The following is a 24,252-nucleotide window of genomic DNA, read 5'->3' as shown; positions in this document are numbered from 1 at the left end:
GACCGGGTTCTGTCGGGACAACGGAGGATACCTAGGGGAGGAACCTGGAATAGGACGGGGAGATGGCAAACAGACAACTCACACACATTAGGAGTGGATGCTGAGTGCTGAGTGCTGAGTGCGATTTAATGCAGAGGATAACAAACTTTTATAGCAAAAAGTCTCCATAAGAAAGGGCAAAAGGTTACATAATCTTGCTGCAGGGCTTCATTCTTGGGCGGTCACCAGCTGGTCGCCTGATAAGCACTTGTTTCCGGCTTCACCTATATTTTTAAGAAATACAATTGGTTTCGATGATTGTCACCAATTAACCACTACTTTTTTCTATAGAGGCCTTAACTGTCCCATTAAGATCTTTCCTGTTCCTTCTTTAATAGTAAGGTCAGGGAGACTTAGATTTAGCAAGTCTCTTAGTAAATGAGGAAGTTCTTTCTCCTAAGTAGTTATCTCAGCAATTGCCATACATTCTTTCTGTTCTAGCCGCACCTACAACTTTTTGTAAATTTCTTACAATTCCTTCTGCTGGAGTGACTTTGTGAAACCCCCAATACTTTTATATTTACTTATAACTTGTCTACCAGCCTCCATAAGAGGGGTTTCAGGGTAGCACTGAACTCTGGTGAGTTAGTCATATTTTTAAGACACTCATCAGATATTGGAGTCGTCAACACTCTTAAGAAAGAGCTTTGAATAAGGGAACGTTGACAATGAGTAAGTACAATGAGCAGTAGAAACAGTAAAAGATTAATAGGCACTCTTATGAGGAAAAGATAGGCAGAAACACATCTTTTCCAGGGGTTTTTGCCAGCCTTTTCCCAGGAGTAGGCCTCTTAGAAGCCCTATTCTCCGAGGTAGACTTCGGTGAAGTCCCAAAACTTGGAGATAGGTTTCTGTAAAGCCCCATTCTCTGAGGTAGACTTCGGTGAAGTCCCAAAACTCAGAGATAGGTCTCGAGGCCCCTATCATGGTCTGATAGATGGTTTCCCATGCTAAGCAGACTCTACTGGGGTCGGCGTGGCATTTGCCCCTTTTTTTTTTTTTTTTTTTTTTTTTTTAGATGTGCCAGATTTCAGCTCGTATAGAGGAGATGGAGCGGAAGACTAGTTTGAAGAGGACTGGAAAGACAACAAGAACACATATAACAATTAGTGTTATGACTCCAAATGTAACCAAATAGTGCCACCAATCTAAAGGATTAAGACTTTTTAATCCTTTCTGTAAGTCTTCTGCTAACGAATTTATCCCTGCAGTTTCCAAATGAGCTTGACTAAGGGCTGAGATGTCTTTTTGTAGCTGTCCTATATCATGAGTTAAACTATTGTCCTTCCAGATTCCTTGTAAATGCACTTTGGTAGCTTCCCAATCTAAGCTGTCATTATAAGGCAATGGGGTAACACAAATGTACTTAAATGATTGATGACATCTAGTGGCCAGCCGGGTTTTAAGATTATTAACTTCAGTCCCTAACTTTAAGACTACTTCCTCCAAAACCTCTAGTTTGCTGTCTAATTTTTGATCAATGATCTGCTGCTCTGTTAAGGCTAGAGAAACATTCTTATTTAACTCATTAACAAAATGCGCCGAGTGCACTTGTTGTACTAGCGCAGTGGTGGATACAGCAAGAGAAGTTACCAATGCTATAAGGGAAGCAATTCCAAAAATCAATGCCGCAACAAATCTTTTTGGTCGTATTAATTCATACAGAACACGAAGTGTTTGCAAAGCAGAATTATCAAACCAAGGATCATCATGTAAATTCACAGGAAGCATTACATATTCAGGTCTTTTTACAATAATTACTACTGAAAATTCTTTATCTAAGGAAGCATCAACACAGTTGGTCAGTCGACAAGAGTAACATTGAATTAAAAAGGAATTTCCTATATGTGTAATGTTAATCTTCTTTTCACTTCCAATTAAAGCTGCATACGGATAAGACAAACAAGCTCTCAATGCAATTGACTCTGGTAGGTTAGTTTTGGGCTTTTTTAGCAATACCATATTTGCAGCTGCAGCAAATCTAAACAAATTTCTATGGGTAACGATGGTTCCATAATGACTAGATTTAGCAACCCACATGGGGGTGACAAATCCAGGTGTGAACCAACGCCTTACCGGTTCCGAGTCAGCCGGAGCTCGATAGCCTGTGAATTTCACATTCTCATTTTCTTTCAAATATTTTTTATAGTCATAAGTTGGGTTGGCAATGGAAAAATCAAATACCAAATCTGTAGTACCCTTAGGCCAATGTACAGAGGCAGAATGGGGAAATCCACAATCCAACCATGTTGGAAGTTCTTTTTCTGTTCTGCTGTCCCAAAATTGATCTTTATCCTGGTAAGTTGTTAAACAATTTGGAAAAGGCATGCTAACATTGTTATCAAAGGTCTCATTGTAATTAGCATACCCAAGTGTTTGAAAACTCAATTCCCACATCACCCTCTTACTGCTAGAAGCAGTATTAGTCTTATCAGGTGCATCAGTATAAAGGGTCCTGTAGTTAACAGGTAAGCATGCAAAAGGAGCACGGCCTTTTAAAGCCAAGCATATAGGGGTGACATCAGATCTTCCCTCATAATCTAGATACGTGGAGGTCATAGGCTCCTCCGACCCCACTGGAATGCCCCCTAGTATAGAGGTATCATTCATTAGCACTTTTATGTTAGATGGGTGAGTCCAGCCCACGGGATGAAGCAAAGGTGGGTCAGGAACATATGCCCAATACATTGTACAAAAAGTGTACTTCACCTGTAAAGAAACAAGAGCAAGCATGGCTAAAAACATGTTTTCCGGACTGGGTTGATTTCCGGTGGCCTCAACAGTGTGTCGAGCTTCTTCGCACAACTTCTGGATCTGTTCCCACGTAGGTGGTGCAACGATGTTTGTAGAATCAGCCTGGTTGAAAGCTGCTAAATCTAAGATCTTGTGGGACATTCTTTTGGGTGATATCCAGAAACCCTCTCTATTCCCACAGTGGATATTGGGGACATGGATATCACTGGCTTGCTTGTCTTAGGCACTTCAGTGCATAGTGACTGGAAATCCACTCTAGGGTCACAGCCTAGTTTGACTCTGATATGGTAATAACCTGAGTGTGTTATCAATAGAGGTAATACTCTTAGCCTTAAAATCTAGCAAGCTTCTGCATCATGGTGGTGCCTTAAAGCTGTTCTAAGATAAAGGTTCCGCAAGCCAAAGGAAAATTGGGCAGTTTTAAACTACAGCCACAAAGATGGACAAGAGATTGTAAAGAAAGAGGGTGGTAAAGAAAGCCTTGGGAAAGGAATTGTAAAGAAAGAAGGAAGTAAAGAAAGCCTTGGAAAGAGAATTGGGGAAATTTGAAAAGTAAGGATTGTCTTTAAGACAAACCTCAGAAAGTTTAAGTATGTCGCAAATGGTATGAGTATGTCTTAAAATTGGAGCTTACAAGGACAGCTGGTATAAAATTGATACACGGAGTCAGGACTGGTGAAAATTAAAAAAAAAAAAAAAAAAAAAAGGGGCAAATGCCACGCCGACCCCAGTAGAGTCTGCTTAGCATGGGAAACCATCTATCAGACCATGATAGGGGCCTCGAGACCCATCTCTGAGTTTTGGGACTTCACCGAAGTCTACCTCAGAGAATGGGGCTTTACAGAAACCTATCTCCAAGTTTTGGGACTTCACCGAAGTCTACCTTGGAGAATAGGGCTTCTAAGAGGCCTACTCCTGGGAAAAGGCTGGCAAAACCCCTGGAAAAGATGTGTTTCTGCCTATCTTTTCCTCATAAGAGTGCCTATTAATCTTTTACTGTTTCTACTGCTCATTGTACTTACTCATTGTCAACGTTCCCTTATTCAAAGCTCTTTCTTAAGAGTGTTGACGACTGCAATATCTTATGAGTGTCTTAAAAATATGACTAACTCACCAGAGTTAAGTGCTACCCTGAAACCCCTCTTATGGAGGCTAGTAGACAAGTTATAAGTAAATATAAAAGTATTGGGGGTTTCACAAAGTCACTCCAGAAGGAATTGTAAGAGATTTACAAAAAGTTGTAGGCGCGGCTAGAACAGAAAGAATGTATGGCAATTGCTGAGATAACTACTTAGGAGAAAGAACTTCCTCATTTACTAAGAGACTTGCTAAATCTAAGTCTCCTTGGTGCTTACTATTAAAGAAGGAACAGGAAAGATCTTAATGGGACAGTTAAGGCCTCTATAGAAAAAAGTAGTGGTTAATTGGTGACAATCATCGAAACCCATTGTATTTCTTAAAAATAGAGGTAAAGCTGGAAACAAGTGCCTATCAGGCGACCAGTTGGTGACCACCCAAGAATGAAGCCCTGCAGCAAGATTATGTAACCTTTTGCCCTTTCTTATGGAGACTTTTGCTATAAAAGTTTGTTATCCTCTGCATTAAATCGCACTCAGCACTCAGCATCCACTCCTAATGTGTGTGAGTTGTCTGTTTGCCATCTCCCCGTCCTATTCCAGGTTCCTCCCCTAGGTATCCTCCGTCGTCCCGACAGAACCCGGTCCGCGGCAGTGGTCTTGTTTATAAACATTTGGGTAAATGCCCAAAAGTGGGATTGCTGGGTCATAGGGGAGCTCTATGTGGAGTCTTTTGAGCAACCTCCATACTGCTTTCCAAAGTGGTTGAACAAGTTTACACTCCCACCAACAATGCAGTAAGGTTCCCTTCTGTCCACATCCCCTCCAGCATCTGTTGTTATTAGAGTTCTTGAGGATAGCCATTCTAACTAGAGTGAGGTGGTATCTCAATGTTGTTTTTATTTGCATTTCTTTTATGGCTAGGGAAGTTAAGCATTTCTTCATGTGTCTCATTCTCTTCTAAGTGCAGGAATGCTTTGGGTATCTTCTGTACTCATGGTGAAGTTACTGAACTCATGGTGACATTTACTGATTGAAATAAGTTTATCAATAAGGTTTTATTCACTTGAACTCTTTATATTGTATTACTCTCTATATTCTCACAGGACTACTATTTAAATAGCTGCATTGTTTATATCCCTCTTCTCTTGAGGAAGTATTTCAGCATTAACCAATTCACAAATTCAATACTCAGGCTGATATTTATAAATAGTAAACTACCAGTGGTAATACTGTCTACACAAGTATGTGAAGTACTAGTTTTCTAATAAAGTAGGAGGCTAGAAGAATACACATACTTTATAAATTCATTTTCAAGAATAAGGAGGGTATGAAAAGAGATAAGTAAGAAAGAACAAGAGAAGGGGAGAATAGTGTGAAGTTTCCAGGTACACAAAAGTCTAGTGTGTAGGAATATGATTCATTATTTTGGTGTGGAGAAATGTAGTATCATCAGGTATTATAAAAGACCAGAAATATTAAAATAATGAATGAAGAAGATGATATATGCCAGCAGTGTTAAGGTTTGTAAGAGAAGGGAAAGTGTAAAGGTAAACTAAAATGTCTATAATCTATAATAAAGAGATAAAAGGATAAAGAATTAAACTTAAAAAAGGGAAAAAACAACACAAATGCACAAAATGAAAGTAGTATATACTAATCAACTTAATCACTAATTACAATATGATTTTTGAAAGATAAGATTACCAATTGTTAACATAATTCTTCCCAGGAAAAATGGAAGTAATTCTTTGACTAGAAACCTAAAAGAATGCTACATAGAAGATAAAGAACCAATCAGTATATATACATTTAGCTCTATAAAATTCTTAATAACATTGTTTCTATTTTATTTAACATCCTAAAATTATCCCATCCAAGAATTTACATGATAATGAATATGATTTCTTTTAAAATCTAAAAATAAATCTATGATTTATTTTAAAATCTATGACCATGCCACCAATATTACCATCTACCATTTAAAAATGATGTTCATCTTGTCCTACATTAATTGCTCCTGAGCTTTTGAAAATAGTTTCTATTCTGTTTCTGGTTTTCTCAAAATTCACATTTTTCCCCCGGAGCCTCTTTTTTTTAGCAGAGGTTCAGTGAATCATTAGGCCTAAATCTCAATTCTAGATTACCAGTTTAATTTTTATCCTTTTTCAATTAAAATTTAGATTTTCTTTTCATGGCAGATAATTATTCACAAAAAGGTAATTTCAGCTACCATATTTAGGCATTTTTAATTCAAAGACAAAGACAATTATAACAGATAATTTATACCATTTAAACTGATGTACTTGACAAAGTGCTATATATGGGTATGTTAATTCACACGTGTACTGAGCAACTACAGAATTAATAATGACAAATTTCCTCACATGTTTTAAAAATTGTGTTGAAAGTAAGAATACAAATAAGACACAATTTTTCCTGTTGAATATTGGCATGAAATATAAATTGCTGGAGTCTCTGACATGGCTAAATTACACTTACAAGTCCCTTTGTTAAAACCTCTGTATTTGATATGGCTCAGAAAAATTCTAACCTATCTTTCCAACTTAAATTGAAGTTATTTTTATGTTGCATATATTATATTCTTTCTTTTTCTTGATTTATTTATTTTTACTCTAATTTTTATTTGTATTATTTTTAATTCATTTTATTGAATGATGGAAAACGTATTTCATATATATGTGATAAGGATTTGATCATTTTTCCTTGTGTAAAGGCAAGTATGTGCATATAATGCAGGTTAATATAACCAATTATTAAATCAATAAGGCATAGTGCTTTTTGAAAACTTAAGAGTCAGTGTAGAGATGAGATTGAATCCTATTTAGATCTGATTCATCAGAGGTCTATACTAATTTTTTTATAACAACTGTCAAGGACAGTTCACATGCTATGATCATATTGTATCATTCTACAAACAGATGTTCTTATATTATTTTAAAATAAGGAATAATGGACAGAAAGAAAGGGTATAGGAAGAAACTATAGAAAGGGGAAAGTCAAGCAGCAAAATTAAACTATGTCCTGGGTTTTAAGTCATGTTAACCCTCTTTTGTAATTAAATTTTATATATTGTCCATAATTTATTAAACATGAATGGTGACACTGAACATATTTATTACGCTTTATCACTGGAGTCTTAATGTAATATTTTGGATAGTGTTATTAAGGATAAGATGCAGTAAAATACTCAGAAGTCAGGTTAAACTTATAGTACTCTCACACTAGGTATAAAATTGATTAGTTTTGATACCTTGATCAATTTTAATAACATATTACCTATCTGAAGTCATTACATGAGAATTTCAAACCTTTACAAAACAAGAAATACTTCATCTCACCAACAAAAATCACCATCTAAGAAAAAAATCCTAAAATCATTTTCTAAGAGCTAAATGTCTGTGTTTATCTATTATAAATAAATAATTTTCAGCTGCTGGACAATTTCCTTTTACTGAATTTGCCATGCACAATGGTGCTTAGTAAATGAATGACATAAATATGAAATAAATAGATTAGTATTTTCAGATTACATGAGAAATAAATTTCTGTAATAAGCTAATAAAATAGTAAAATATGAATTGCTTATGCATTATTCATTCAAATATATTTTCTAGTATGTAAAAAATGACTTCTTTCTATACTAATTTGAAATTTTCATAGCTAGTCTGCATAATTTGTTATAAATACTTTATGATATTTACATGCTTCCTCAGTGGAAACATGAGAATCACAAGTTTACAAATTTATACTTCATGACCCTAAATTTTAAAAAATTCACAAAAAATAGAAGGCGAGCATATGACAAAAAAATCAATATTCGTCTTACTTGAATTTCAATAATATGAAGTCACTTCTTAGTCTATTTCACACATTAGGAAACATAGGATTAGGAGAATTAAGTGTGATTCTTAATGTTTAACTCTAGAGAGCAAATATAGCAGATATTAAAATCTAAGACTATTTAAAGCCTGGATATCCTTCTAAAGATACCATACCACCCTCTTTGTTTGTTCAGCACTTTGTAAGACCTGTTAGTTCACAACACAAATTGGCACAGTTTCTCCAGAAGTATTTGTTACAAGATTTGTAAATAAGAGCTCTACTTAAGTCTGTTTACCATGAACGTGTTGCAGCAAACCTTATACACCTAATTCCTATGAGACTTAAGAAAAGACTAAGATTTACCAGATTAAGCAGCAGCCAAGTTCTCTGTAATTGTTTGCCTTGATTCATCTTTTAGTCTGCATTATGCCAGCTCTAAAACTCCCAGTTTTGTTTTAGTCCTTAATCTTTTCTGTTCTAAGCAGGAAGGGTAAAAGAGGAACCTGCTTAACTTCATTAATTCATTAGTCCATGGCTGAAACCAGGCCTCCCCTTTTTCATTCATCCTGCCATGTCACTAGATACATGATCAGACACCAGAGGTTTGGGAATTCTTGCAATACCTTAAAGTGCTGAAATCTACAGCATGGTACTAAGGAAGTTAAAGTTTGAATGTAACCACTTTATTTTAAAGTTTTTTCCCCTTTAATTTAAATAAAATGGGGTTGAAGTGAACATGATTTTGTTAACCGTGTTCATGAATTATAGATACAACATGAATTGGTAGAATTTGTGTGATGATCTTTTGTGATACTTAATTTTTACATATCCCAGTCTCTGTACGTATCTGCATAAACAAAACAAATTCCTGCTTTGCTTTTATTGAAAGGTTTCCAGGACTATGTGTCTGCTCCTGAGCTTTGTTTTCAGTATGTGTATCCTTTGCTTGTAATTTGTATTAAAAAGAAAAAGAACCCATTATTGTTGAGCATGTTGGCATTGTCCCCTTTACTTTTTCCTCCCTCCTTTGGGGACATATGGAACAAGTTAATCTTTTTCTGTATCTTTGTTTTCCTTTTGTAAACGTTTTTTGTTTTGTTTAAAAATGGCTTTATAAAAGGGCTTTTATAACCCCCCCAAAAAAGAAAACAAATTGGCACAGTTTTAAAAATCATTTCAGAATTGTACTTGCCAGGGCGTTATTCCATTGCAGTCAACTTCTTTCTAAAAAAATTGATTTTATAAAAACCTGGTTATTCTGACTAACCAGAATAGAAAAGTGCAAAGTTTCTAAACACAAGGTAATAATAGAAATTAATAAATATTTTATCTGTATATGTATTGAAATATACTCTACTTTAAAACTATGTACTATTTATGAAAAGTTATAAAAACCACGAAAAGTTTCAAAGAATATTTAAGGATATGGGACTACTGGCTAACCTATTCAGATCATCCAACTTATACATGTTACTGAATTATGAAATTGTAAGATAAAAATTTGTAAAACTAAAATAATGATTAATATAAAAATAAAGATTGAAAAAGATTTTGGCTGCTAGGAGTTTCCTTAATTTTAAATTCTTACATCATCTAGATGGGTGAAAACTTATTACACTAGGATATTTAGAGCTGACTTTTTTCATTTACTTTTTTTTTTTGTTTGGTCCATTGTGGAGCTTGAACTCTGGGCCTGGGCGCTGTCACTGAGCTCTTCAGATCAGTGCTAGCACTCCACCACTTGAGCTACAATGTCACTTCCAGTTTTTTTGGTGGTTTATTGGAGATAAGAGTCTCACAGGTTTTCCTGCCCAGGCTGGCTTTGAACCACGATCCTCAGAGCTCAGCCTCCTGAGTAGCTAGAATTACAGGCATGAGCCACCAGCACCCAGCTTTCATTTACTTTTGTAGAACAAATTTATGATAATGTTGGGAGTAAGAAAATACTATTGCTTTTGTTAAAATTGAATATAGTTATGTGAAATATTCTCTACTCAGTGATAAATTGCATTTATACTTTAATAGATGTTGTACCTGCAATGTATAAAATACATGACATATAAAAATTCTAGTTTAAAATAATAGATTGATTTAGTCATTATTAGAAAACTTCTAATACAATCCAAAACACACACATGTATATGATATCCTATTCTAAAGACAGAAATATAGAATTGTAGCAAAAAAAATCCTCATAAAAAATTCTCATTGAAATAATTGTTTCTGCTGAAATATTTCAAATGCCTTATTTCCCCTAATCTATGCCCCATTTATATATCCATAGATTTAATAGCAAATATTATTTTATTATAAGTTCTAAGAGTGGGGTTTAATGTGTTCAATTACCATAGATCCTCACATAAAGTTGCTGTACTTACTTTTAGATCCTGATATTCACTGACAAATAATTAATTTTAAAAAATGAAATTGCAAGTTGTAGCAGGATAACACATTTTGGTTATATGTAATTTGCAAGCTGGGACTAGTAAGAATATATTTGATTTTTTTATTATATTTATTATTTTTTATTTTACATTTTTTAAATTGTGAAAATGCCGTACATTTGAGTTCTGACTGGATAAGGTATTGTGATTTCTCTTTTGTCCTCCTGCTGGAGAAAACTGCCATCAGTGTTCCTTTGCTTTACCATTTAAGTAGTAGTTATGAAAGTCTTCAGAAATTATGTACTATCAAGTGACTGAAATAAATGAGCCATAATAACTTTGTGCCTATAGAAAATTTAGTTTCTTAAGGAGTATTGGTATCTAAAATTTAGTTTGTCAAGCACTATTATATTTATTTTCAGATGACTCTTTCAGCTAATGATGGGGAAATCATCTTCCACATTTGACTGACATTTTTCTCATGAAGAAAGTAGCTTTTAGGCAAAAAATTAAACAATAGCCTGACTACTGTTAAATTTACTTATTTTAGTAATTATTGCCATAAATACTAAGTTACTTGTACGTAGGCAAAAATGAACCTAAAATTTCTCTTTGACTTGGAAACAAAACACATAAAGGTATTGTGTATGTGTGTGTGTATGTGTGTGTGTGTGTGTTTATGTGTGAAATGAGAGGGAAAGAGATAGAGAAGAAAAAGAGAAAACAAAAAGCAAAGATTTTTAAAATACAGAAAAATATAGCAATATATAGGAGAGCTCTATGTGAAGTCTTTTGAGGAACCTCCATACTGCTTTCCAAAGTGGTTGAACAAGTTTACATTCCCACCAACAATGAAGTAAGGTTCCCTTCTGTCCACATCCCCTCCAGCATCTGTTGTTGTCAGAGTTCTTGATTTTTGCCATTCTAACTGGAGTGAGGAGGTATCTCAATGTTGTTTTGATTTGCATTTCTTTTATGGCTAGGGATGTTGAGCATTTCTTCATGTGTCTATTGGCCATCCTTCTTTCTTCTTCAGAGAAGTTTCTCTTTAAGTCTTTAGCCCACTTATTTATTGGGCAGTTGTTTCTTTGAGGATTTGTTGTTGGGGGATTTAATTTTTTGAGTTCCAAGTATATTTTAGATATGAGACCCTTGTCTGTTGTATGGCTAGTGAAGATCTTCTCCCAATCTGTGGGCTTTCTATTGGTCTTGCTAGCTATGTCTTTTGCCATGCAGAAAGCTACCAGCACAACTATATTTATTGCAGCATTATTTACCATAGCTAAGATATGGAACCAACCCAGATGCCCCTCACTCAGTAGATGAATGGATCAAGAAAATGTGGTATATATACACAATGGAATTCTATGCCTCCATCAGAAAGAATGACACTGCCCCATTTGTTAGGAAATGGAAAAACTTGGAAAAAATTATATTAAGTGAAGTAAGCCAGGCCCAAAGAAACATAGGTCCCATGGTTTCCCTTATTTGCAATATCTAGTATATGTATGAGTCAAGCGGAAAAGGTCAGATAATGTGATGTTAGAAAAATGAACCCTTAGATATGTATTTTAATGTTTTTTTCCTTTCATGCATGTGTTTCTAACGCATTTATAAGATTATTTCTTTGTTGCTTTGTATATCCCTCCCCCACAGTATAAACCCCGTTTTCACTATATTTGATGTCAGTATAACTTGTGGAGGAGATGGGGAAAAACCAATCATTTAAGGATACAGGTGGACCTGTTGCAACAATGAGAAGTACAAGTTGTCATGTCGAAAACGAGCTTTACAACGTTGGTGGGGGGGGGGAGGACCAGGTGTGGGGGGAAGCTGGGAAGGGATGTGAAGGGTAAACAAAGGAGGAGGCTGCAATGCTTGATAAGAAATGTACGCATTATCCTGCCCATGTAATTGTAACCCCTCTGTACAGTATGTTCACAAAAAAATAAAATTAAATTAAAAAAAGAAAAATACAGCAATACATAAATTAAATTTAACAATGTAATATGTAAACATAAAAGTGAAACAGACATGATAACTCACAATTATAATTCTACCTAAGAAGGAGGCTAAAATCTGAGGTTCACAGTTTGAAGCCAGCCCAGGCCCACAAATCCTAAGACACTTATCTCCAATTACCAAACAAAATGCCAGATGTGGCAGCATGCCTTATATTTCCAGTATGTTTGGAGAACTAATTTGGGATCTGAGGGATTCTTTTCCCCTATCTTTTTTTTAATGCCTTTCTACATACTGGTGTCAAATCTATTTGGAAATTTTTTGAAATTCCTTTTTAAGTTCTCAAAAGGAAAATTTTTCCTCTAATATTAGTACAGAAGTGTGCTATAGCTAGCTAGCTAGTACCAGTTCAACAGTTGCTTATTAGATGCTCACGAATTTCATGAGCTGATTGTGTTATACATACCATGAATATGTTTTGTTTTGTGGTTATGTGTGTGTTTGTTTTGTTTTGTATTGTTTTTGCTTTTGTTTTTGTAGGTTGTAGGCCTTCAATTTATGGCCTGGGTGTTTTTTTTGCTTTTTTTTTTTTTTGGTCGAGGCTAGAGCTCTACCACTTTGAGCCTCAGCTCCACTTCCAGTTTTTGGGTTGTTAAGTGATGATAAGAGTCTAATGGAGAGTTTTGTGTCTGAGCTGGCTTCAAATAGCGATCCTCAGATCTCAGCCTTCTAGTAGCTAGGATTATAGGCATAAATCACTGGCCCCAGCTAAGAATATGTATTCTGCTGAACGAATCAGCAAATGCCACAAATAAGTGTGCATTCTTTTTTCTTCTTATCAAATCAATTGTTACCATATGCATATTATAAGAATGTGGGTAAGATTCTTAGGAGAAAGCTATATACTTATATGGCAAAAGAATTCATTGTTTGTGTGTGTGTGTGTGCGCGCGCGTGCGTGCGCGTGCACACACATATCCACAAGCAAACAGGATCTAAGAAACTAGAAAAATATTCAGACTGAATGAAAGTCTAGAATCAAAGACACAAATATTAGCCTGCTCTTTTGAAGTTTCTATTCTTGGAGAAAATCAAGCAAAAAAGATTTGCAGAATGAGTGAATGAATGAATGAATGAACATCAAGAGCAGAAAGAGGACATAGTGTATTAAAACCCATGACTGTCAGTGTAGACCATTTTCTATTTTAATATTTTTTTCAATAAAATGAATATAAAATTTATCCATGTTAGTTCATAATCTTATTTTTACTTCATACCCAAAGATAAGCATAGGACTGAGAATACTTATTTTAGTAATACCAAGTGTAAGTCTTTAAGTCTCCACTTGCAAATAAACTTTCTAACTATTATGCTTGAATGAAGCAAATTTGTAAGCCTTACCACTTTTAATCATATTATGAATGATCTTGACTTTAGCAAGAGTGTTTTCAAGATGATTATTGGTCAATCATTTTTAATCTTCAAAGAATCCTGCTCTGATCTTATTGGAGGATTTAATCCATGTACTCAGCACTTCTACATTATTTTCCTGTAATTCAAACCATGGACTAATATAGGACCCTTCAATTTGTTCATTGAACTATATATATTTTTTTCTTCAAAGTGAAAATGCTGCTGGCTATGAGAAAGTTACTATGGAAAATACATTTATGTGATACTAAATTAAATTTGAAAGAATGTATAAAATTAAATCACAGCCTTCTTCCTCTATCAATTATGATTTAATTTGGCTCCACTGAATAAAGACCTATGGATCCAATTTCAATAACTGCTAGTTTGATGATAATAAAAGAAATCTTTTGAGGAAAATATATAAACCTCTATTTATCTCTCTCTCCAGTGAACAACATACTGAAATTTGAATATTTTCAAATATCACATAATTTCTGAAGCTCAGAATATTTCCATGTAATTATATTTTCCATTCATACTGATATTGATGCTTCTAAAATAAATTATAGATTGTGTGACTATTAAAAATACAAGATAATATTAATGTGAAATGGAAGGTACAACGTCTTTCTCAAAAAGATAACACTACATATGGAGTTTAGTCTCAATTCGAATAAATTCAACTAGACCAATAGCTTCAGAAATAAGGTTATTCCTGAAAAATATTTTTAAGTAACTATGTATTCATGTAATAAATAATTATTTTACTATTTTGCTCTAAGTCATAAAGATTTAATTGTATTGTGCATTTTTATGTGCATATGTGGTATCTGTATGCCTGTGTCTCTATGTGTCTGTGTCTCTATGTGTCTGTGCATCTGTGTATCTGTCTATAACCTATGATTGCTACTCTCTATATACTTCTTTTGCAATATTTAAGGAGTATTTATGTAAGACATAAAACTATCTGTGTTTGTTATTGCTGTACTTCTCAGTTGATGCTGTTGTTATTCAGTTGATGTATACATTAATACTTTAGTCCTTAATAAATTTAAACACCCATTTTATTTTCTTAAATTATTTGCTATAAAACATTTACTAGCAGTTATGAAAGTAATTATGATACTCCCTTTTAGATCTTCTTGGTCCATCCTCCAAAATTTAAACCTCTAAAATAGTTCCCTATTACCTTCCAAGTACAAGTTCAGGTACATTTCTATATCAATTTTACTATTAAGATCTTATTTTAATAGCCAAAATGCTCAAAGTACATCAAGGATAATTTCCAAGAGCTGCATAAAGAGGAATTGTCATCATTTTTGTCCCTTTACCTTGCCCCCATCAATTTTATGGAAGAATTGCTCATGTGTTTCTATCCTTATAGAACATTTATGTGGTTTATGTTCTTTTAACAAAGTCACTATGTGTAATAAAAGAAATATCTGGACATAAAGCAGATTTAGTCCAAAATAACATAGAAGTTTTGGCATTTGGCTAAAAAAATTAAAGCCTGCATTTCTACCTCACCTTCTGTCTGAAGTAACTAAAAATCAGGAACATAGGCTCACTCAAATTAATTTTTCTATTATTAGTTTTCTTTTAATTAGTTTACCTTTTGTTCTTTTTTCATTGCAGCATTATTTATTTTATTTTTAATTTTATTTCAAGGTGATATACAGAGGGGTTACAGTTACATAAGTAAGGTCATGAGTAAATTTCTTGTCGAACTTGCAACTCCCTCCCTCATTTTTCTCTCATTTTCCTTTCCTTCCAGCCCCTCCCAAGTTGTACAGATCATTTCCAACATATTCTCTTGTGAGTATTGCTGTTGCATTGCTCCCCTTTTTGAATTGCTATTCTTTTTTGTACGTTTTTTATTGTAAAAATGCTGTACAGAGGGGTTACAGTTACATGAGCAAGGTAATGAGTACATTTCTTATTGAGCATTGTTCCCTCCTCCTTTGTTTACCCCTACCATCCCTTCTCTCTCACCTCCACAGCTACCCCCCAGTCCCCCCCCCCCCCCCCCCCCGTCTCACACTGAAGTGGTAAAGTTCGTTTTCAACATAGTATTTTCTATATCTCATTGTTACAATGGGTCAACCTGTATCCTAATTTAAGCATTTTGTTTTTTCCCTTCCCCGCCCCAAATTAGGTAAGTGTATATACAAGGTGAAAGGCACCGACATCAAATACAGCCTCTTCAGTAAATGGTACTGGCAAAATTGGTTAGAATTTTGAAATCTAAAGCTAGACCATTATCTATCACCCTGCACCAGAATCAACTCCAAATGGGTCAAAAACCTCGGAGTCAAAGCAGACAATCTGAAAACATTACAGGAAGGAATAGGAGAAACCCTAGGTCTCCTTAGCACAGGCCGAAATTTTCTCAATAGAAACCCAGAAACACAACAAATCAAAGAAAGTTTGGACAAACGGGATTGAATTGCTATTCTTATTTCTTCCTGAAGCCTAAGACACAGTCCTTTGTAATCGCTGTCTTGCAGGTGGCAGAAACCTTACACAGAAAAAGCCCGTGTGAGCAAACACTTGCTTTTCTGTGTCTAACTTCTCAGCATTTTACCAATAATATCTCCCTCATTCAACTAAACAATATATTCTCATTCCATAAGACAAAATCAGAAACTTCCAGCAAATGAATACTGTAGGAAATGGCACACTAAACTCTGAGGGAAGCAAGGGTTACAACTACATGTCATATAAAAGAAAGAAGAGAGACACTGGAGAGAACAGTGGCTGGATTTATTTTCTTGTTACAATTTTTTCCAAGCATTTAATCTTACGCTTTTGAAAAATATTTATTTATATAGAGAAAGCTTGGTGCATGCAATATCTAGTTATTTTATTACATAAGGAAAGAAAGAAAAGGAAGAAATGTGTAAGTTTCATCGACAGTATCTTTTACTGAGGAAAACAAGTAATACATTCTTGGGTCAGAGCACACTTTGCCTTCTTTTACTGAGATGCTAATTTTGTCATAGTGGATATCATGTGGTTTTAAATTATTTTATGTTTTCAAAGGTCAGGAATCATGAGCCTTACTCCATTTCAATTCTGATATTCTATTGTAAGAATTGCATTCTGTGAGTTAATGACTTTTTAGGGGATAAAAGTTTGATTTTTCGAGGCACTGGTGGCTCACACTTTTAATCACGGCTTCTCAGGAGGCTGAGATCTGAGGATCAGGGTTCAAAGCCAGCCTGGGCAGGAAACTCTGTGAAACTCTTATCTCCAATAAACCATCAGAAATCTGGAAGTGGCACTGTAGCTTAAGTGGTAAAGTGCTAGCCTTGAGCTGAAGAGCTGACAGACAACATCCAAGCCCAGACTTCAAGCCTCATGACTGACAAAAAAAAAAAAAAAAGAAAAAAAGGTTTGATTTTTTTCTTATTCTCATAAATAACACGGAAGACAGACTTATAGTAACTTGATTCAGATCCATTTTTTTTCAGATCAAGTTTTATAAAGGCAAGTTAGGAAAGATTCCAACTTACCAAGGGCTCAGAATTAATTTTTTTAAAAAATGGCTCCAAATATCTTTTCTATACTGGAATAGACAGCGATTTAAACATACTGTCAGTGTGAATGAGTTCAATAGCAGCTGTCATAAAATTTTTCCAGTTTTCTACAGTCACAAAGAGAACCAGTGTTACCACAATAACAAGGAATGACATCAATTGTTGCTAGACATACATAAGCTGTTTCTAATACTCATTAAAATGTCTGTTATTTCCCCCAAGACTGTATTACTTAAATAAAATACATTGATAGTTTGAGATATTAGTAAGAAGTTTGTTTAAGCAAAGCCACTAAAAGAAACATGTGTGTATGTGTGTGTGTGTCTAAATCTCCATTTCTCATGATTAATAATAAATTTTTATTTCAAAATGGGAATACTAACAGTGGTGATATTTAGGCTTCAGGACTAATATGAAAGCTTTGGTACAACTTTCAAATTGGAGGGTTTTTTGTTTTAGTTTTAGTTTTAGTTTTTCTTTTGAGAGGTGGGTGGCTTCAAAATCCAAGGCTCAAAGGATCTTTAGCTTCCAGGCTAGCTAAGATTACAGATGTCCAACCCCCAAATGGCTGCCACTGTAATTTTTGAAAGAACAGACACTATCTTTGATTGACTCAGAGAAATAAACAGTAACAATTTATATATGAGGAGTTGTACTGCCCCAGAGTACATAAGAAAAAATAATAATGTCTTTGAAAGTTTTCCAGAAAGAAAGTCTTATGGGATCTCAATGGTGGAGTTTAACCACATCTAACCTTTTAACCACAGAGCTCTCTTGTTATGGTCTGAAGATCTGTGAGTCACAATACCACCAACGTGATGTCATGACATTGGAAGACCAGTCTTTGAGAGATGATTGGGTCATGATACAGGAGTGCTTGTTAATGGGATTAACACTTGTACAGTCTGACTGTTGCCCTATAAAGGTAGAAAGCACCATTTTTGAAGAATGGACTCCCAGTAGACAATGAACGTGCAAATACCTTGATAAGGGATTTTTTTTTTACTGTGAACAATAAAGTTGTTTCAAATAAACCATCTAGTCTATGGTATTTTGTTAAAGAAACCTGAACTGTCTAAAAAAATAATTTCTACCATTTCTACATCTCAGATAAATATTTCAATGGTATGGGGAATAACTAAGATCACACAGTGAAAGCCTGATTGCATGGCTTCAGTTTATGTGAAAATAAGGGAAAGGCCTTAGAAAAAAATGCCAACATACCAACTACGTTAATTCTCTAGAAATGAAAAATATAAAATAAAAAATTTAATAGTGATACTGAACAATTGAGTCAAAAATGTTTGGGAGGAAACTTTCAACTACTGGGTAAACTATAATATCATGAAGTGTGATAAGCTTCATCATAGATAGAAGTTAACATTGAATCTTCCTCTCAGAGAATACCACACTTGATTCAATGGACTTCTTTTTTATTTTATTTTATTTTATTGTAAAGATGCTGTACAGGGGTTACAGTTACATGAGTAAGGCAATGAGCACATTTCTTCTTGAACATTGTTACCCCCTCCTTTGTTGTGCTTCCACTATCCCTTCCCTCACCTACCTCCCTCACTCCCCCCCCCCGAAGTTGGAAAGTTCATTTCCAATATAGTGTCTTGTGGATATCATTGTTGCAATGGGTCATCCTGTGTCCTTGTTTCATCATGTTATTCCTCTTCTCCTCCCTAAATTAAACAAATATATATACAAAATTCAGGATACCAAAATCAAGTACAGTGACAACATGGGGAAGAAGATACAAAAGAAACAAAAAAAATCACATAGTATATTAAAAATAAGAACAACAACAAATTAAGTCCTCTTGTGCTCATATCTTGGGGTTCATTTCACTTAGCATCATTGTATATGGTCATATGTACATAGCTTTTGGGCTTTTCTGCTCATCTGCTAAAATTATCCTAGAGGTATACTAATTATTGCATATAAGGGAAAACATGTGACCTGTATTTCTTTGGGTCTGGCTTACTTCACTTACTATGATTTTTTTTCCAAATCTTTCCATTTCCTAACAAGTGAGGTGGTGTCATTCTTTCTGATGGAAGCATAGAATTCCACTGTGTGTGTGTTTGTGTTTGTGTGTGTGTGTGTGTGTGTGTGTGTGTGTACATATACCATATTTTCTTGATCCATTCATCTACGGTGAGGCATCTAGGTTGCTTCCATATCTTAGTTATGGTGAATAATGCTGGTACTGGCGCAAGAACAGACCTGAGGACTAATGAAATAGAACTGAAGACCTAGAAATGAACCCGCAGACCTATAGGCACCAAATCTTTGATAAGGGAGCTAAAAAATAATAGAATGGAAGAAAGACTGCCTCTTCAGTAAATGGTGCTTTCAAAATTGGTTAAACACCTCTAGAAAACTAGAGTTTGAGCTTTACAAATCACCCTGCACCAGAATCAACTACAAATGGATCAAAGCCCTTGGAGTCAAAGCAGACACCCTGAAAACATTACAGGAAGGAAGAGGAGAAACTCTAGGATTCCTTGGCACAGGCTGGAAATTTTTTAATAAAGACCCAGAAGCACAACAAATCAAAGAAAGGTTGGACAAATGGGATTGCATTAAACTACAGAGCTTCTGCATGGCAAAGGACATAGCTAGCAAGATTAAAAGAAAGCCCACAGATTGGGAAAAGGTCTTTACTAGCTATACAACAGCAAGGCCCTCATTTCTAAAATATACTTAGAACTCAAAAAATTAAATCCTCCCAAAACAAATCCTCAGAAAAGCAACCACCCCATTAATAAGTGAGCTAAAGACTTAAAGAGAGACTTCTCTGAAGAAGATGTAAGAATGGCCAATAGACACATGAAGAAATGCTCAACTTCTCTGGCCATAAAAGAAATGCAAATCAAAATAACATTGATATTCCACCTCACCCTAGTTGGAATGTCTATAATCAAGAAATCTAGTAACAACGGACGCTGGAGGGGATGTGGCCAAAAGGGACCCTACTGCATTATTGGTGGAAGTGTAAACTTGTTCAACCACTCTGGAAACCAGTGTGGAGGTTCCTTAAAAGACTGTAGAGAACTCCCCTTTGACACAACAGTCCCACTATTGGGCATTTACCCAAATGATCATAAACAAGGCCATACTAAAACAATCAGCAAAACAACAGCATTATTCATCAATGGACTTTTTAACTTAACTGTGGTCTGCTAGGTTTAATTATAAACTCCCTTGGGAAGGAACTGCTGTGGTCATAATAAAGCAAAGTTAGAGTGACTCAGTAGCTGGAAATGTGGACAAAATAGAATTTGTTTAGTTCAGAATTGTGCCAGAATTTAGGTTATAGGCTAACCCATAACAATCCTATATCTTACTACATTAAACTCCTTTGTCATTTCCTTGTCTCAGAAAACAATCTACTTTAAAACAGAATGCTATGTCTCATTTAAATACACTGTTAAATTACAGTAGTCTCCTCTTTATTCTTCGATTGAATTTTTATAAATTTGTCAACTTTGTAAGAATTAATTATCCTGTTGATTTCCAATATTTAACTACAATGCCCCTGAAGACTATATTTGTCCTATAATTTACATTGAACATATGCTGTTTCTGACTTTAAATTCCTATAGATCATAAGCTTCCTCTTTAGCTGATAACTAGAAACATCAAAACATTCCATCTTGAAGTCAGCAAAAGCTGTGAGAAAGGGTTTATCTAGGATGTAAATCTCTCTATCTTAATTAAAGATTGGTAATTAGGGTTATAGTATGTTGTGACTTACCTTGAATACCTGAATTCTGATCACTATTTTGTTCCCAGTTGGTTCTTTTCATCTTTTCCTGCATGTTCCAAATAGCTTTTACAAATTTGATTCCGAAAAGAAGATTCTTTGTGACTCTATTTAAAAAATGAATGTGTGCTGGCAGTTTAGGGAGAATAATAATGAACACATAAATGAAATTTTATGATGAAGTTATTTCTTTTGATGCATACTCTGCCAAAATTTATTTTCTTCAGCTGTTTTTTATGGAAAAATAATGATAAAAATCTTATTACAAACTGTTTTATATGTGTATATACATGTTTGTGAATATATTCTATAGTTCCTACCCTATAATTTTCTAAATTAAATATATAAATATAATAGTTTCTAAATATAAAGCATACTATTTTCAATTACAATAAGAAATTTTATAGGGGAGACAGTTCCTCAAGATTTATTGGGTTTTAAATATTACAGTTTTTGTGATTTGTCAAGTCATATTTGCATTAATCCAAGAAAGACTAAAATTTAGTTGAAATGATATACTCTGAATTTTGAATTTAAACAGCTGGGGAATTTTTCAGATTCACTAATAATGTTTTAGTTTTGGGGAAATAAAATTATATGCTGGAGAAATTTGGTCAAATATATAGAAATATTCATTGTGGCATAAGGAGATACCTTCCCTACTGTCTCAATTTCAATTTCATGCATAAGTAGTAACTGTTATGAAAATCCCAAGCTCATGAGCTTTATTAACCCAACCCTAACATCAACATACTCAGAAGGGGAAAAAAATAAGCATTTAATCTTTTTTCCTTTGAAAATAAAACTTACATCAAGTTTGAATTGGATTGTTACAAACCATTTTCCCTTTGGTCTACAGTTAAGCGCGCGCACACACACACACACACACACACACACACACACACACACACACACACCAATACCGTTGTTAAAATGAGGAACTAATATTGATGAAAAATAAAATTAGGTCTACAAAAACTTTTTCTTCCTAAACTTAGGGTGCAAATACATACCTGAGATATCTGAATGACTAGGTCACTACTAAAATTTATGTTATTACCCTATGTCTAATGCAAAGAATTGAAATTTAATTCCATATATTAAATCAAATTGAAATCCAATTTTCCTTCTGTGGTTGCTGAATGACTATTGCCTTTCAAATCTGTGATAATGTAGTTTATCCAAGAAATGCTGATCCCACAAAGGCAAAAGATACTGAAGGCTATGCTTATAAGGTAGTACATCGTACTCCAATTGCTAGAAATACCCAGGGGAAATATCAAGAGGTTATTTGAAAAAGTTCTTAGAAGTGAATAGAAATTGTATGTGTGAATTATGGCTTGCTATGTATTATTGAAGAATCAGATTGAATAAGAGTAAGCTCTGCATTTGTGCTCAACAAAGAGAACAATTAAATCCTTCAATCAGTAACAGCCATCCATTTCAGATACTGAAATATATGAATACTTAAGCTAAAAAAACCTAGTCAATTAAGTTGGAATACTACTAAGTAAGAGAATTCTGATAAAAAAGAAAATTATTTTCACTCTAAATCCTCCACTTTACTTTTTATTTTGACTGCCTTAAACTTCTACTTTTCAATAACCTTAGGTCTTTTCAGTTGCAAACCTGGTCTCTTGAGATACAATGATATTTCCAAATTTTAACTTCTGAACAATTTATTTTATTCCACTGAATGAACTAGAAATTAAAGTCACATAACACTTTCCCCCAAGATTTTCATAATAGAATACTTTTAGTAGGTTTAATTTAGTATTGACTTTTTTAAATTTCCCATAAATTATTCCATAAAAATCTCATTTAGCCAAGATAGTTGAATTGGAGATATCCATCATAAAAATATGCCTAGTTTTCAACTGTAATTTATATATTGAAACTTTGCAGCTTTAGAAATTTCAGAATTTAAAAGAAGTTTAACAGAGTTTAGACAAAAAGTTTAGAAATTGTAATAGCAAGTATTACCAATATTGACTGAAAACAATAAAACAAAAGGAAAGCAAGCAAATGTAATTGCTCTTGATTTTAATTTTCTCTAGGTAAAGTAAGATTTATTGTATCATAATTTTTCCGTGGTGTCTGGGACTCATTTGTTTCATTTGTTGTCATTTTGTGTTATTAAAACCGTATGTTGGGAAGTAGTGCTATAGCTGAAGAGCTCAGGGACAGGGCCCAGGCCCAGAGTTCAAGTGCAATGACTAACAAAAAGAAAAAAAGAAACAAACAAACAACAACAACAACAACAAAGTATCTTGCCTGTAATCTACTCTGAAGGCTAAGATCTGAGAATTAGAAGCCAAGCCAGGCAGGAAAGTTCCTAAAACTCTTATCTCCAATTAAATACCAAAAAGTTGAAAGTGAAGTTGTGGATCAAGTGAGAGAGTACTAGCTTTGAACATAAGAGCTTAAAGACAGCACTCAGGCCCTGAGTTCAAGCTCCAGGACAAGGGTAACAAAATAAAACCATACCTTATTACCAGTTCCTACTTTTTGACCTCTAACTTTGCACTTGGAATGCTCATTGGCTATAGAAAAAGCTTAATTCATCTTACCTCACCACGCTCTGATAATCACAAAGGAAACAATTTATGAGACTAGGGATAAGTTAGTGTAAAGTCACAACCTATATTACTAGCAGAGTTTTGAAAGTCAAATGTATAACTGTATTTATGATGGACAGCACTTGTTGGCATTATTATATGTAATTTAGATTCATAGCCTTTAGAACATATTTTCAGAGTACAAAATATTAGTAGGCATCATTGGCTTTTATCTTCTAACTATGCATTGTAATAAGAGTCATAAAAATCTATTACAGTTCAGAAGCCCAATCTTCTGATGTATTAAATAAATTAACATTTTGACACACACAAACTTTCTATTGATCCTGTATAGTAACCTTCAGTTATCTTGTCAGTGACCACTTGTGATTTGTCTTAAATCACATAAGGTGAAGGAAGCCAGTTTGAAGAACTAAAAAAGGAAAGATACAAATAACAGGGGAATCATTCTTCAGAGAATGTGATAAAGCCATCTTGCTATGAGTAAAAGACTTCAGGATTCTCAAGCTGAGACAAAGTATATTGGGAAGAATGTAGTGTACATCCAAAGCAATGAAACAGCCATCCAGAGCCCTTGGTTCAAAGGCAGAACTATACCTAGAATCTTGTGAGCTTGACTTGAGATAGGGACTTAGCAGAGATCTTCAGTTGGTTGTAATAACTGGCATCAATTTCATTTGTTTGGATCAGCCTAGAGTTTGCTGAATTTAAAAGTGTACTGTCCACTGTGCATCCTGCTAGGATGTGAGAGTTTGGTGAGCTTAAGTAGAAAAAACCATTATCACAACCCAGATTTTCTTAACAATTTGAGCTTTTCTTCTGGGAAGATTTTTATGTATGTAATAAGTAAATATTTTACTATACTTTGAAATGTAGATTTTATAT

At 34.3% G+C, this 24,252-nt stretch overlaps 1 protein-coding gene across 1 annotated transcript; it reads right to left on the bottom strand.

Moving 5' to 3' along the window:
* Nucleotides 1-1,053: 1,053 nt before the first annotated feature.
* LOC138810191 (endogenous retrovirus group K member 13-1 Env polyprotein-like) lies at nucleotides 1,054-2,934 on the bottom strand. The gene has a single exon (XM_069997362.1). The coding sequence runs from the start codon at nucleotides 2,932-2,934 to the stop codon at nucleotides 1,054-1,056; it is 1,881 nt and encodes a 626-aa protein (XP_069853463.1).
* Nucleotides 2,935-24,252: the final 21,318 nt, after the last annotated feature.

The sequence above is a fragment of the Dipodomys merriami genome, unplaced genomic scaffold, assembly GCF_024711535.1.
Source record: "Dipodomys merriami isolate MVZ:Mamm:240054 unplaced genomic scaffold, mDipMer1.0.p SCAF_5, whole genome shotgun sequence".
Taxonomy (NCBI): Eukaryota; Metazoa; Chordata; class Mammalia; order Rodentia; family Heteromyidae; genus Dipodomys; species Dipodomys merriami.
The sequence above is the reverse complement of the archived record's forward strand: the minus strand, read 5'-3'. Positions and strand labels throughout refer to the sequence as shown.

Coding starts and splice junctions, on each gene's coding strand:
- LOC138810191 (XM_069997362.1), bottom strand. CDS start 2,934: ATGTCCCACAAGATCTTAGATTTAGCAGCTTTCAACCAGGCTGATTCT.